Source organism: Molothrus ater, chromosome 5 (genome assembly GCF_012460135.2).
Source record: "Molothrus ater isolate BHLD 08-10-18 breed brown headed cowbird chromosome 5, BPBGC_Mater_1.1, whole genome shotgun sequence".
Classification (NCBI taxonomy): domain Eukaryota; kingdom Metazoa; phylum Chordata; class Aves; order Passeriformes; family Icteridae; genus Molothrus; species Molothrus ater.
The window spans coordinates 69,061,010-69,077,247 of NC_050482.2; the positions used below are offsets into that span (position 1 = coordinate 69,061,010).

General features: G+C 45.4%; 1 protein-coding gene across 2 annotated transcripts in view; it reads right to left on the reverse strand.

Annotated features, from left to right (window-relative positions):
- RERG (RAS like estrogen regulated growth inhibitor) overlaps window positions 1-12,426 on the reverse strand; it is a 94,270-nt gene extending 81,844 nt beyond the window's left edge. Inside the window, exons 1-2 of one of the 2 annotated variants that reach the window (XM_036400785.2) lie at window positions 12,192-12,426; window positions 10,430-10,604 (exon numbers count right to left, since the gene is read on the reverse strand). In XM_036400785.2, the coding sequence (XP_036256678.1) occupies window positions 10,430-10,490 (61 nt within the window). In that variant the 5' untranslated portion in view covers window positions 10,491-10,604; window positions 12,192-12,426. Of the gene's footprint in view, window positions 1-10,429; window positions 10,605-10,775; window positions 10,904-12,191 lie in introns of those variants that run through there. The other variant, XM_036400786.2, reaches the window with a different exon arrangement.
- Between the last annotated feature and the right edge of the window lie 3,812 nt (window positions 12,427-16,238).

Sequence of the window (16,238 nt, forward strand, 5' to 3'; positions counted from 1 at the left end):
TGTGTGACAATATTTGGGTTTCCTTTCAAATGCATGGGCTGGGGGAGCTGCTGTGATTTACCTTCTGGAGACACAGATGGCCTAAGTCCTGCTACAGCAAGGAACAGAAAATAATATTTCCAGGGCTCTGATGTGCAAACAGAGTTCCTCAGACTGGATGATATTTAATATTTTCACAGCTTACTTGAAGGGCACCATTTAGTAAATGTTTAGCAATTGAAGCAATGCTATGAAATGAGCCATGCAAAATTATTTTAGTTGAATAAAAAGTCTTTTAGGCACAGACCTAATGTGAGGTGAGATATATGATACTGAGCATGGAGTTAGTCTTTATGACACTGAAAAGTTGTCCAGCTGGGTGTGAAGACCTGCAGGCAGATCATGAGACTTTTCATACTCGTAAAATATCAGAACTTAAGAAACTGCTCAAAGGTTCTTTGCATTTTCCATAGTCTGTCTCTTGCCTCATCTTTACCAGGATACCAAACTACCCTGCTCCAGTGCTGATACTGGTTGTACCATGAACATCAGGAGCTGCATGTGATTTTACAGATAAATATACATCATAGCTGCTTAGGGAAAAGGCAACTTTAATGAGACTTCTTCATGAAAACAAAATAAAGAAATCCCTATAGGTTTTGGGCCTTTATTCTGAAGAGGGAGATTAGGAAAACAGAACAGGCAAAACTCCTTTCTTAGTTGAGAATCCAATATATCTGCCTTATCAAGCAGGAAAGAGTGTAAATAGAGTGTGGTCTTTTCTGTGGAGTCCTTGAAGTCTGCAGAATGATACATAAGACCTGTCCAAACTATGGAAGTATTTCTTATAGTACAGGCTCCCAAACTCCTCCCAGTCTGCACTGAACACTATGTGAATTTCCAGCACAGTGGTACTGAGCTAATTCTCAGGGGCCTCTTTCACACAAGATCCCAAATAGCAATTAATGAAGAAACCAGTCATACTGACTATGTTTAAAATAGAGGTAGTTTGTTTTCATGAGAGAGGCTTGGTTATTTCACATGCTGGGTCAGAAACTGGAAACAAAATTTGCCAAGAAATTACCAAAGTGATGCTGAGGATACACAGTGGTGGGTGGTGAGAACTAGACTGGTTTAATACACTGAATACTAACAACTGAGTATTCCTGCACAAGATGTTATTATCTGACATAACCATGGGAGACTGAAGATTAGTATATGGATGTTTGATTGTCCAGGACACAGCTTACTGTAATATCTTGAGACCTATCACACTTAATGTAGATAAAGGTCAATTTTTCTTTAATTGGAGATAAATTTTTTGAAACTTTTGCCAAGACATATTGTGGATCACTATTAAATTATTTCAAGCTGGAAATCAGCCTGGAGGAGAACCAACTCCAGTGCACATAACCAAAGGAATCCAGTTGGGTTAAGCAGCAGTGCATCACAGATTCTGCCACTGAGGTTGGCTAACAAGGTGTTTGTTTTGGCACTGATCCTCCCATGTCCAACATTTTGGAGAGTGTGGGGTTTGGTGGGGATTTTTTGTTTGTGTGTTTTCTCTGCCACCCATGGGTCTAGTACTGCATTCTTCTGTGGTGACTCTTCAATAATTTCCAATTTATTCTGCAGTGAAAAAAGAAATAGCTGACTCTGATCTTCTTACACTTTCCTGCTTTGAATGACACTTTTGAAGTTCTCACTTGTGAAGCTCCTCTGGGTCAGTTGCTGGATAGGTCAGGCAGAGATCATGGCTCTAACTGGCTTCCACTGCTCTGGGGAGTGGGATTTTTGTTTCCCAGGGCAGGCACAGGGATGAGCTGCTGACAAAAGCAGCTCTCTAAGGTAAGGTTGTGCAAATCTCTGATAGACTATATTATAGTCAGACTGAGTCTTGGATGGGAAATAAAGCCACATGAAGGGGGGAAAGGAAGTAAAGACAAGCTTCTTTTGTGCTTGTGGTCCTGTGGGTCAAAATGAAATTAAGCCCTATTGGAAAAGCAGTGAAACACAGGATTGCCAAATATGTTTTTAATGAAAATAAGTGTTGCTTCTGTGCTTTATTTTGCTGTCAGTAATAAGTGTCAGTGGCAGAGCCATAAAGGGCCAGAAGGATCCCAGAGGGCTGACAGAGTTGGCTCTCAGATGCTGCCAGCCTGGGAGCCATCCCTCAAGCTGGATCTCAGCAGCCCTGGCCCTGAGGAGAAATCATGGAAAGGAGCTCTGGCAATGCCCAAGTCACAATTCCCTGGGTGACTTGGGTCTATCAGGCTCCCCTTTCCTTCACCTCAGTCACTTAAGGCCAGTCCCAGTGGCCTGCCTTGCAGGATGGAGGCTGTGCTGGTGGCCACTGTTCCCACAGCCCTTGGGAAAGCCATAGGGCTGCTCAAGCACTGAAGAAATCCCCTCCCTGGGAGAATAGATCCAGCCCACTTGCATCCTTCCACCCTGAAAACTTCTCAAACCGCTTATCCAAACAGTTCCCCTGTGGTAACACAGCACTGCCACTGCCCCAGGCCTCTGCTCTGGCTTTTCTGCAGCTCCTCTGCTGCTGACCCCAGAGGCAGCAGAACAACCTGGCAATGTCAGCAGCTCTGTGTGCTTTCAAACCCAGGCTGGATGTTTTCAACATATTCCCTCATTTTCCTGCAAGCAGACTACTGTCTAACATTTCTGGAAAGGCAGCTGGAGGCCCCAGCCAATTTCTATGACATTTTAAAGCTGCACATATGTTAAATATATCTACTACTTCCTTCCCCAGGGCTTCAGGCTTCTCTTGCCATTCATCTTTTCATGCTGGATGCAGAGAATGTGAGTTATCTACAGCATCACTGCCATAACATATGGCACTTCCCAACACCTACATGGCAAATCCATCAGGAGCTGAAACAGCTGCAGACTGACTCCAGCAGTGTGAATGCTCTACCTGGTGGGAAACAGCCATAAAAAAGAACTTTTCCCATTCAGAATTATGAAAAGGCTATAGAAACAGAGGCACCTCCCTCAGCTGTTTGCCTGTCTCCAGGAAAAGGTAGGAGTCAATGAAAACAGGAGGGGCTGGTTTGATCTGAGGCGAAGGGAAAGAAATGTGGGCTCAAAACCAGCAGGCCAGGATGAGATCTGCTGAGGTGGGAGTTCCAAAACTCTGGGTGCCAGTGGGGAGCTCCAGCAGCACCCCTCAAACTGCCTGGGGAGAGGGAAGGGAAGCTGAGGCGTGTCCCTGCCCAAAGCTGGGATTGCCTCTGCAGCAGGGGGTGTACAAAAGGCTGCCAGAAATACTGAGCAAACACAGGCTTGGAATGAAAGCAGCAAATGGATGAGGGTGCCACAGTTCCCTTGCCACCTCAGAGCAATTCTTTCTCTCTCCTGCTCACCAGAGCCCTGCCAGGGGTGTGGTGAGAGGGTACAAACACCTCCAGTCACCAGCAGATAATCACAGCCCTGTAGCCAGGGCTCAGCTAGAGCCTAAAGCATTTCATTGATCCTCCTGCTTTAGGGCACTGTTAGTTTTTCATACATCTAACATATTTATTTTTGGGTGCTGTAAATGTAAAAGGCTCAAGGGTGGCACAAAGGCAAATGCAAAAAGAGAGTTTCTTTGAGAAATACAGACATAATTTGTTTTTCCTGCTCTGCCACAAAGCCAAAATAGGTAAATTTACCCAGTTCTGACCAAGGGTAGCTATGTATAGATATAGACTGCTTTCCCTTTTAACCTGTGCAAAGCTGGCTTCAGGCAATGACTGCCTGGAGCAGCCAACATCCTCCAAATCCACACCAAGGAGTGGTTTCCAGGTCCAGTTCCAGTGGGAACCACTTCAGAGTGACTGTTCCTTGCTGCATCACACCACTGCTGCCAGGATTAGCTCACCTGGTCTCATGCCTTGAATATTTGATGATGCACAGTGCACTGACAGTGTGGGCAAAGAAGGAGCTGGGGATGAGAAACAGAGATGGGAGGAAGCCCAGAGTGAGGAGGATGAGAAAGGAGCTGTAAATACAAAGTCTTTCTGTAAAGAACAAAGCCATTTCACCATATGCAGTCTTTAGGGAATATGCACAGTTCTAGGGAATTGGAAGGGGGAGGGTGACAGCTGAGAAGAAACAAAGCAAGAAAAGTATATGCAAGGAAAAAAGACTTCAGATATCAGGGAGGTAGCAACAAGTTTGTGAAAGATGAAAAATCTTGCTGTTTCTAAAAAGATCTGCATTCTGTGCCCTGCTGGGGAGCAGCAGACTGACCCAAACAGTGCAAACCTTTACCAAAACCAGACAAACCATTCCTGGAACTCCAGCAGGAAGCTTTGCAGTTGCCTTTGGCAAAACTGCAGGAGACAAGGGGGCAGGGCAGCTATCTTATCAAGGCAAGAGCTGCAGGGGGTGGCCAGGCACAGGACTAGGGAAAAATTTGTGCTGCACGCATAAATCTTGAATCCTTGCATTCCTTCCTCAGTAATCAAACAGCAGGCTATATTTAGCCCAACCTAAACAACAAAAAAAAAGAAGAACAGCAGGCCTAGTCTTGGCTCCAACAGCTGCCACCAGCTGCTCAGAGGGGATACAGGTAGAGCTGGTGTCAGATGTGGTTAAATGAGATGGAACGGGGGAGGCAGCTATGCCTCAATGAACAACGTTGGCACTTGGTTAGAGAAATTCTGCATTTTCTGATTTCATGGTTAGCCAGAAGGAGGATCAAATGTTGAGCAGAGCATGAATGGTTTCCACTACAGCAAGGCTATAGTGGACCATGGATAGGCAAACAAGCAGAGGAAAGGGAGGAGGTAACAGACACAAGCAGAGCAAATGTTTGCATGTCTAGCCCAGGTTCCTGGTGTTCTTCTCTTTAGTTCTAGCATGACAACATCAACAAATGCAGTTTTGAGAAAGGCTGTTAGCTAAAGAGATTGTATCTGTGTGCTAAAGCCACAATGCAATTTATTTCACCAATGCCTGAACCTGGGGCTCACCCTCTGAATGGGCATCAACATCATCCCCTGAACAGGAGCTTGGGATTATTCCAATGCAGCTGTTTGCTTGCAATATTACTTGCTCCAAGGGGACACATTTGTATTCTTGTTGGGGAAGAAATAATCCTAAAGTTAGTGGCCTAATTACTGTTATGATTTATACACATACATGCACAGTCCCTTCAGAGGAGCTGGAGCTGGTTGAAAAGTGTAAAACCAGACAATGTAGAAATTTGAAGTGTTTTATGAATACTTTACTACTAAAATAGTACAAAATAGTGATTTTTTTTTAAATTTTGCAAAATAGCAAAATTAATATAGTGGGTGTTAAACATGATCACTGAATAATCACTTAAGCATCTGGTTGTGATTGCCATTCCTAAGAACAAAAGGGACTGACCTACTACACTAGCGTAAGGAAAAAAAAAACAAACCAAACAAAGCCCACAACAGAAAATCCAGCCTCTTTCCACTCACATTTCTGGATTTCAGAGGCACCTTATTACAGTAATCCATACATCAGTTGGTACAGCAAGGACTTTGAAGAACTTGTGGCAGCTTTTCCCTGCCTTACTAGCAGAGCTGTGAGCTTGATAACTAATCACTCCTTAATAACTCGTGTTTCCTCTGCAAAAGTCCCTGAAATGCAACTGCTGGGGGAAAATATATGAGCAGGGATTTGTGAAGTAGAAAAATCACTTTGGGCTTCTTTCCCAGTAACCCAGAGGGTTTTTTGAATGGGGGGTGGGGTGACAATGAATGCAGTTCTATTTCCCACATGCCCAGACCTTGCAATTGGGAAGTGATCCCTGGTAGTGTGTTTCAGACATATCCCCAGATAATGAAAACAAAACACAGATTTGTTGAAGGACTCTCTGGTTTGGCTGCTACTTGAATTTTTCTGTAGGAATTTTCAAAACCAGGTATTTTTCTCCCAGCAATGTTCCCCCATCCTGGCTTAGACATGGGAAAATACCATAAGCCAACAGATACAAATATATATCTGCTCAAGACTTTGTCAACTGTAACTCTAAAATGATTGGGGTTGATGAGATCTTTATTTCTGTGGTGGCACAGGCTCTTTGTGAGGTGACACTCACTGAAACCACTTTTCTGGTCATTTTTGCCAAATGGAAGCATCCAAGCTGTTGCTGGATCAAAAGCTGAGAACAGCCCTGTGCCCCTCTGTACCTGATTGCACAAGCAATGATTTGCTTAGGGGCTGATACATTTACTGGGGGAAATCTCCAGTATCATTTATTGGGGGAAATCCTCAGTATCATTTATTGGGGCAAATATTCAGTATCTCCCCCACTGCTGAAGCCACACACATTTCCATGTCCCATTCCTCAGCTGCAGCTGCACAGCCCATCCAGACAGATGAGAACTGCATCTGCCAGGGCAAACCAGCCCTGCTAACCCAGAAACTTGGAGTGTTCAGCCTGGCACACACACAGCAAAAAGGCATCTTGGATAGCACATGCTGCAGCTGGACATTGTCTCTTTTTTGGCCAAAACCAGAAAGGCTCCTAAGCAGAGGTATTTTGAGCATTCATAGTTCACTGAGTTATGATTTGGAAGAGCATCAGCCATGCAGTGTTATCCAGTACATGCCCTGTTTTTCTCCTCCTGCTTCATACATTTTCACTCCTCTTTAGATTTCTGGGCAAATACTGTGTCTTGTGATGACATGAAAGAGCAAGGCCTTTAAGTCTTTATTAATTGCTACCACTGTAGTTTTAAAAGGAGCTATTGAGGAAATCCTCAGTTTTGTTACCATAGGAATGAAGCTGTAGGATTCAGTGAAAGAACAATTTAAACAGCAGTGTTTAAGTGATTCACTTCAACTTTAATTCTCTGCTCCATCCAAGCTCCTCTTGGCTGTAAAGAAAAAGACTCTAAAAGCTCTCTCCCCTCCTCAGTGCTGCTTGACTCCAGCCCAAATTAGGAGGTACAGCCTTGTTATCTATAGCAGGTCTTAGCAATGTCCCTTCCCACCCACAGAGCACTTCCTCCTCTTCCCCAGTGAAGCAGCTGCAAACTGCTCCTTGGCTCAGGCAGAGCTCCTCATCTGGCTTTTTTCAGCTGTTTTAAAACAATGTTTATGCAGCTTTTATACAGTAAGAACAGGGTGAATGGAGGAGTATCTAGTGCAGTGTATGAGAGCAGGTTGGGATGCTTGTACCTGGTGAGTTTGGCCATTACTCAGTGTAACTCTGGTCTGGGGGAACTCCTGTGTGCCTCCTTCTGAGCTGGTTTTGCTCTTCTTTTTCTATCTGAAAGGTTTAGGTCTGCATTAAGTAAAAAAGCAAAACGGGACAGGTGAGTTGATAAGTCATCCTGCTGGTCTTCTCCAGCAGGCAGGAGGAGACAAGGCAAGGAAGGAGAACAGTGCTATTGTCCCCTGTTTGTTTTTTTTAAACCTTGGAACCGTGGAAACGTGATAAGCAGCAAGAAAGTGGAAAGAAAGAAATGTTTTGTTTTCCCTGGATTTTACTCTTTTGTTAAATCTCTTTTGAGATATCTCAAAATTTGAGATATAGATGATATAGATGCTATTTGATATAGATGCTATCACTATTCAGTGAGCACATGTTGAGATACCTCTTTTGATAGAGATCCTATCTCTATTCAGTGTATATTTTGAGATATCTCTTGATAGAGGTGATAGAGATGCTATCACTATTCAGATTTGTGAACAGTGTTCTGGTTTCCCACCTCACATTTGGGACAACCTTGGGAGGGACTGCTTTGTACAACAGGGAGTCTTTCGCCCTTAAAACAGATGCCTGGCATTAATGGTGAGACTGGGACCTTCCTCAGCTCTCAGTAATAGTAACAGGTCCAACAACTTCTCTAGTGCCTGAGGGACAGCTCTGGCTCTCCACACACTGTCCTGGAGCACAGCACTTCTTTCTCCACAGCTGCTGTGACTCCCTGACCCAAGCTCTGGTCAGGCAGTGGGAGAGGAGCCTCTCCAGGACGTTGCAGAGCGTGTCTGGAACTCCACAGACCCTGTCAGGTGCTTCAGCCACTTACAGATTAAGAACCTAATGCCTGGCTCTTCCTCAGCAATGAGGATGAGCCAGGAAAGCAAGCCAGTGACCGTATTTTGGCGTGACTTTCTGGCAATTGCAGTGGCCCTATTTATCACCCAGAGTCTCCTTTTCATTGCATGTGTGCTCCAGCACTCTGCCTTGTGCTCTTGCTTCTGGAGTCTGGCTTATCTTCCCGCTGTCTGGCCAAGTCTGCTCCAGCAAGCTCTGACCACAGGGTCCTGTCCCCACAACTGATCACAGGGACAGGGCACGGTGTGGTGACACCAGAAAACACACTATTGACACTACTCTAGCAGGGTACTGCCCACCAGACCCAGCTGTCTGGAGCCTGCTTTGTGCCCAGCTCTGTTCCTAGCAAAGGTGTAACAAGCAGCACTTGCACAGCTCCCACTGTTGTTGCTGTTGGCTACGGGCAAATAGGTATTTTCAGACACCACCCCCCTCACACACACACACACACACACACACTCTTATTTCTCTGCAGTTGCCAAGCTGTTGAAACTGGATCCTTTTATGGGAATGTACAAGAGGGGTTTTCATAAGCAAGCTGGAGATTCTGGAAGGCACAGTTCAGGCTCTGTTCAGGTAGCTGACAGTGCTCTGCAGCCCTTCCACCCCAGTAAATTCACCCTGTGGTGCTGCCCACTTATTTGTGCCTTCATTTCCACACAGATTGGCAAATATGGTCACAGTCAAAAGAGGGGGGACCTCATTCATATTTTATGTAATATTTCCTTGTATCTCAAAGGGAAAAAAAAGGAGAGAGGAGGAAGACTTTGAAGGACTAGGATGTTTTTATTGGCTTTCTGTTTCTTCTGTCTCGCACCCAGTTCCAGGACTACAGAAAAACATCTTTACTATTTACACTATCCTAGTATATATTGAAATCTACAAAAAGGATACAAGAAGTAAAAAAGACTTTTGTTGATCCTGTGCTGGTGTAGCATTTTAACAGAGCACTTCAAAGGTAGCTTTGTGTTTTTTAAATATAAGCTCTCAAACTATTAAGAATATGAGGGAGGGTGGATTCTTTTAGCATTTGTTTTCCTGCAAATATTTCAATGTTCTCTTGCATTATTTTGAATCCAGCCAAAAGACTGGAAAACCACAGAAACCATCAACTGAATGTAAGATAAACCAAAAGGGGAACCACTGAAGTTGCAAAACTTAGGTAGGACAGTGAAATATGAATGCAAAAGAGGGGATGGGGTAAGGGCAGCAGGGAAGAAGGCAGAGTTTAAACTTAGCCCAGTATATTATCAGCATTCCCTCGGGCATTCTATTCAAAAAGGTGGAATTTAATCTGCATTGCCTTTGAATAAGCAGTATAATCTCTAAGAACTTCTGCCTCACATATGCCTTTTGTCCTGATAGCTGACAGAACTACTTCGCTGATAGTGTTCTGCTAAAATACCTTCAGGGTAAATGTGCTTTTATAAACAACCCATTCCCAAGTTACTGAAACTGTAATGCTTTTATAGGACAGAACCTTGGCATGTGTAACATAAAAGTCACTTTGGGGAACTGGAGCTGGTTGATGGCAGCTGAGTCTGGCTTAATGCTCTTACCAGACATCCTATCTCTGCCTTCTCTTGTGCAGATTTTTTTTTTTCTAAAAGAAACAGTGTCTTACAGTTCCCAAAGTGCCACAGGAGAATGATTAGGCTCAGTCTCCTCATTTCCTCATCCCTGTGATGCAGGGACTTGTTAGAGTGGTCGTGGAGCTGTCAAGTTAATGCAACACCCCTGAAGTACCCGAGCGAGATTGCAAGCCTCACACTGCTCCTCATCTCACCAGAGGAAAGGCTGTCTGCACAAATGGGTTTTTAACATTTATGCCTCCCCCTTGTGTCTCTACCACATGAAATCGACAGACTGTGTTTATTTCTCAAAAGATCTCTACAAATGCAAACTTTACACATGGTGCTGCCTTAGATTGCTGGTAAACATGCAAATCCAGGAGAGCATTGAGAACAAAACTTCTTTGAGTTGCTGAGTCTAAAATCTCCTGTGGAAATCAGCCAAAATTACAACTGTGACAGAAGTCATCTAATAGTTAACAGAGGATAGGGAGCATAATATCCCATGCCTTCATCAAGCACAAGCTCAGAAGAGACATATTGACTATTACTAATTCTGTTCCACTGGAGAAGAATAATATTTCCACTCCATGAGAAGTGGGTTTGATTTGGGAAGTTTGTTTTGGTGTTGCTGAGCTTTTTCTTAAAAAGTGATAAAAATTCATCTATTTGGTAGAACCTGGAGAAAATAGCTCCAAAGAAGGGAGAATTCCTGGCCTGATCCCAACCTCCCTGACAAGAAAATCAGACATGTCCTTTTTTTATGAAGAGTTTATCTGCACAGAGGGAGCAAAAAGTTACCCAAAGACAAGCAGAAGAAAAAACCAGAAGTCAAACGTACCTGACTTGCCCACGCCAGCCCGACCGAAGATCGCCAGCTTCACTTCTGCACTCTTGGCCATGCTGGAAGGAAGGCAGTGGTGGCAAACTCCCTCAATTACCAAAAGTGAAGCAGAACAACTGTTCCCAGCTCCTGCCTTCAGCTTCACCGTGTCATTGTGACGTCAATGCAGAGCCTGGGGAAGAGCAGCACAAGGATGGAACTGCAAGGAGCCAGGCTCTCCCCTTCCCCTGCACACCCCCTCCTTTTTCTTCTCCTTTTTAAATAATCATGATAATTGATGTTCCTGCTTTAAGCATTGCAGTAACACCACTGTCACATTTGGCACTCTTTGTGCAGAACCTACCTTCAGCTTTCTGGCTATTGCTTCACTTCACACTGGCACTGTAAGACTGCAAAAGGTACTTAACAACCCCAAGCACCTTGCAAGGCTCCTGATTATTTACTTCTTCCTTTCTCTTTCAGCTGAAATTGCATCTATTTACTATATTTGAATCATATGCAGGGAATAATTTTTTGTGGACTATATTTAATAGCTGTGAGCTCTCACTAGCAGTGCCTGCAGATAGCTACTCTTTCCTTGAGCTCTCCAGCTCCAGAAAGGTTTCAATTACTCAGCAGCAGCTGCCCTAAAACCTTCTAAGCACTTGTACCTTGCTCACTGCCCTAAACAAATCCCAGAAAGTTCTCTAGCGCTCCTTTTTAAGCTGCCTCAGCTCATACATAAACATTCAGCAAAGCACGGGGGCAGCAGAAGGATGCCAGAGTTCCTGGTACTGCACTTTGAGCTGGGGAATTGTCAGTGCTCACACTTTTGCTGCATGACCTTGATTTGGCTGACCTGGACAGTGAAATCTATAACCATACCTGTCATTGCAGAATGCTTGAAGATCTTCAGTGACAACATTGCAATTGTGATGATGGTGGTCCTCAGCCCTGACTAAAACCTCAAATACTCGCTCTCCCCTTAAAGCAGGGTAGAACTTTACGTGTGACTGCAACCAGTGACGGGTTTGCTGCTGAGCTGAAGCACCCGCTTTAGCCACGAATTCTAACAGTGGCGTAGGATGCTTCCCATGTCAGCACTCCTTACTTACAGCAAAACGCATTTCTAACGTGTTGTTTGAAAAAAAAAAAAAAAAACAAACAGGCGGAAGACTCTTTCCTATCCAAAAACGCTAGTGAAAAGAAAAAGTAAAGAAGTAAAGACACCTTACATCGAGAACGGTCCCGATTAATCTCTGACGTTTAAATGCTCCTGATTCCTAGCGCTTGAGAGTATCAGACCCCTCTCAGTCAGCACGGACAGTCCGAACTGTTTCAGGACGTGGCGGAATGGGATACTCAGGGACTGGGACACCGGCTCTGCCTCCCATGGAAGCTCCCGGCCGCCCGCACCAGCGCTGCTGCCCCGCTCCGCAGCTCTGCTTCCCATTTCCCTGCAGCCACGTATCGATTCCTCACCGGCAGCTCCGTCCGTCCGGCCGGGCTTTGCTCCGCACCGCTCCGGGCAGGTGCGCGGGGCGGCTCCGCGGCTGCGGCCCCACAACTCCGCATCCTCCCTTGTGCCCGCACCCGCGGTGCAGCCCCGCTCCCCATCCTCCCTTGTGCCCGCACCCGCGGTGCAGCCCCGCTCCCCATCCTCCCTTGTGCCCGCACCCGCGGTGCAGCCCCGCTCCCCATCCTCCCTTGTACCCGCACCCGCGGTGCAGCCCCGCTCCCCATCCTCCCTTGTGTCCCGCTCGGCCCGCCCGGCGCTCACCTCTCTGCTGGCAGCCCGGCCCGGCCCGGCCCGGCTCGGCCCCGGGCGCTCCCGCCGGCAGCGGCGCGGCCGCACAATGCGGAGGGTCCGCCCGCCCCTCCGCCCCTCGGCCCGGCCGCGGCTCCGCAGCGCCCGCGGACCTGCCGCGCCACCTGCGGGCCGCCGGAGCAGCCGGAGCCGGGAGGGAGCGGTGCGGAGAAGAGCGGGAGGGATGCGGAGCGAGAGGGAAAGATGCGGAGAAGAGCGGGAGAGATGCGGAGAGGACGGAGAGATCGGAAGATGCGGAGAGGAGTGGGAGGGATGCAGAGCGGGAGGGATGCGGAGAACAGCGGGAGCGATGTGGAGAAAGGAGGAAAGGACACAGAGGGCGGCCGAGGTGCCTCCGTCCCCTTGCAGTATCGTCCCGGAGCGTAACCCGTGCCCAGCGCAGTGCCCTAGAGGAAGGGATGCAGCCCTGTAATCCGGCGGTGCCGCAGCCTTTAATTATGTGGGGCAGCTGCTGTTCGCTTGCATGGATTCTGGGTAAGCGCCTGCCAAGGCTGCCCCGCAGTTTATTTTAGCATCTCCTGCTCTCTGTCCCTCCCTCTCTCGCTCTCTCAGTACTGCTCGCCAGTACCGGCCTATGCCGCCCTGTCTCTCCCGTCCCGACACAAAGTGTGCCAGCAGGGCTGCTGCCCCATCCGGCTGCTTTCCAGTAGCACCAACTTTCTACTCTGAGCTTTTCCTCCCGATTTCCACACTTGGCTTATGGCAAAAGAAATTCTTATTTCGATTTGCAAATGGGCAGAACGAATCATGTAAATGCATCAGCCTCTGCAAGAGGTTTGTGTCAGAGCCAGGGATCAAGTTCTGAAATGATAGGACCGACAGCTCTGACTTCCTTGTTTATTAAACTACCCAGTAATATAAAGATGCATTAGTAACAGATGTGAGCCAGAGCTGGAAAGCACTTAGAGTGCAGTGGATGCTCCTCCTCTGTTTCTGTTCCAACTCAGATCTGAATGAGATACCAGATGAGTAAAAGAAAAAGCTCTCACCTCACTGTCTTCCTTCATGCAAAACTAAATGAAAGTTGGATTGGAAAAGATCTTCCATGGTCCAAGTCTTTCTACAGGAGGAAGATAAGTGTTTAGGGGGCAGGGTGGCAGTCCTGAGGAGAAATGAGAACCTAATTCCCCCTAAGAAGTGCCTGTTGGAGGCACCCAGGAGCAGATCTTAAAATAGTTGCACTGCAGATCATGGAAAGGCAAAAAAAAAAAAATAGAAGGAAGATATAAAGCAGTAGTGTGGTTTATGCTTTACTTCTTAAAAGCAAGGGCTTTAAGCCTGCTCTCACTGCTTGGTTTGCATAATTTAGAATGATTAGTTTTTTCCATCCTCCTAAGAGAGCAACTGATATGTAGTTTGCATCTGGGGAAATGTGTGTTGGTCTCGAGGCCTGACATTTGTTTTGTGTCTATGGAATTCACCCTGCATGGGGCTGTCAAATTAAATAGGATAACTGGCTTTTCCAAAACACCAGATAATTTATTGGGCATTAAAATCCTGGTGGCTGTGCAGTCAGCTTGTGCTGAAGTCTCTTATTGGGGAAGAATTCAGTAAACATTAATCATGGACACAGGCAAAGGTTTCAGAGGGCTGAGACCCAAGACTGGCCCAGGAGTGCTCCAGTTGCTGTTTGTTTCCTGTGTACTCACTGTGTTTCATAATGCTGATGAGGTTTTGGGGTTTTTTTTCCTACCCAAAATGGATTTTGAAAGATTTGGTCTTTCATCCTGTAGATCAAGGGCCACCTTGCTTTGTCAAAAGCAATATTTTTTGGTTGTTGTGGCCGGCATAGTGTATTTTCTCCATGGTTTTGCCATCTGTGCTGATCAAAAAATGTTACCCTGGCACTGGTATTGAGATCAATGAGTGAAGTCCATCATGTGGCTTAAGGACGGGGGAGGTTTCTTCTCTGCCTGTCCATTTTATGAAAATTTGAGAGAAGGGAAGCAGTGCTGGGGTCTGATCCCTGGTGGTCTGTGTGCTGTCAGTGTGAATTCAGCCTCATCCAGCAGAAAATCTGGAGAACACTCTTTCCCATCCATCACAGCCAAGTGTCTTAGATTTCTCCCTTCTGCCTCTTGGTAGTGTTTCGCAGCTTAATTAATTTTTGAAAATAGCATTTTGGTGTATTTAAAAAAATATTATTCTTGTTTCACCAGGAGAAAGAGTAATCCCAGAACAAGAAGATAGCAGTCTTATGGGAATTACTGGGTGAAACAATTCACTCCTCTTGGTACACTCCTTTTCTGCAGCTGTGGGGGATATTTCTAGTTTAGATCCCTGCTATCCAAACCTGACTGCACCCCTTTTTACTTAGGAAGTTGCCAGCAGTGCTCCACAAAAAGAATTTTGGTTTATTTTCTGTCTAGCCTGTAGTCAGAGCTTTGTACTTCAGTCTGAGCTTTGGACTACCCTTCTTCACCAGAAACTTTGATGGCTGAGGAGCTGATAATGCAATAGGAGTGTGAACAGCTTGAAATGCCAATGAACCCACATGTTCTTAAGTCAAAACAGAATGCTGTTTCAGGATTGATTAACAGAGGTCTATCCAAGCAGTTACAGTTGACAGAAGCATTTTAGAAACACTCACAATTTCAAGTACCACTAAACAAAATTTTACAGGCTTAAAAAATGTATCCAGGTGCTGCCAAAGCCCAGAGAGTTCTTTCTCCCTGGTCTGGAGGTGCTACTTTTTTAATGTCAAGCATTTCCACTGGCTTATTTTTTCATCCTGGATGCTTCTGGTGTGTTTTCTGAAGGTGTCTTTTTTTGTGAAAGCCAATGGCGTTTGGTTCCTGAAAGGTGGGAGAGAGGAATGGTGTGAGACTGCAGGTCTGGAAGCTAACACATGAAGAAGACCTGTGAGCAGAAAAGGAGCTGAAGTTGTGGGGTTTTGGTTTTTTGGGTTTGTTTGTTTGTTTGTTTGTTTTCCTTTTAAAGCTGGAAATCCCATTATAGATGGCAATTTTGTACGTTTCAACGACTTCCAAAACAAGATTTGGGCACGGGGTTTGTTGAGACCCATGAGAGATGAAAAGCAAGACACAGATTTCAGGTGGTCATTTAGGAGTCTCTGAATCCTGTGGAACTGGGTGGAATTTCATCTCCTGAGCACCTCTGTGCAACTGAGTCCAAGTGCCTACAAACTGTAGAGCAGATCATGGCACAGGTGGCGTGGATGAGAGAGCAGAACAATTCCTGCAGTAAGGAACTGGGACAATTCCTCTGTGACAATTCCTGCAGGAAGAAAGGGGCTGTTGAACTCAGGGCTGCTGTTCTGGCTGCTGTTGTAGAGAACAGACCAGTTCTGCCATTAGGATTGGTCTAGAACAGAGTACATCTGGTCATTTTTGCATTAAATAGCAAATCAGTGACTTGGTTTATTTGTCACCCTTCCTTCTGCTGGGAGCTGAGATGATACTTGATAACTAGTAGAAAAACTACCAAATAAATAGCATGTTAACACTGTGTTTGCAGCTGTTACTAAAGGTTCACAGGGAAGGATTCAGATTGTTTTCTTTTTTTTCAGAGAACATCTTCCAAATGATTTTGTGTTGGCTCTCAGCAATGTACATAAATATGCTCAGTTACAGTAATCTAGCACAGTGAAAAATATTGCAACTTTTTCATTAAATTATGGATAAACTTTGCTGTTAGTTTGGCTTGTAGTCAATGTGAAATATTGCTGTTTTAAATTAATATTGCATTTTCTCATATTTTCCCTGGTAGCTTATGAAATGCTGATTTTATAGTTATGGGTTTTCTTGAGTGTAAGCTAAACATTTATAACTTCTTTTCCTCTCCACTTTCAATATATAGAAGAAAAATCAAATATGCAATGCAGGCTTTATTCTTTAGAAGTGTTTCTTTCTAATGGAATAAATAAACCACAATCCTGTGAGTATTTGGACAAGCTTAATGGAGTGGCCAGAGGAGGTACAGTTCCCCATCAGTTCCACTTGAAGGTGCTCTGTTGGGCTACCTGCAGAACCCAGGCTT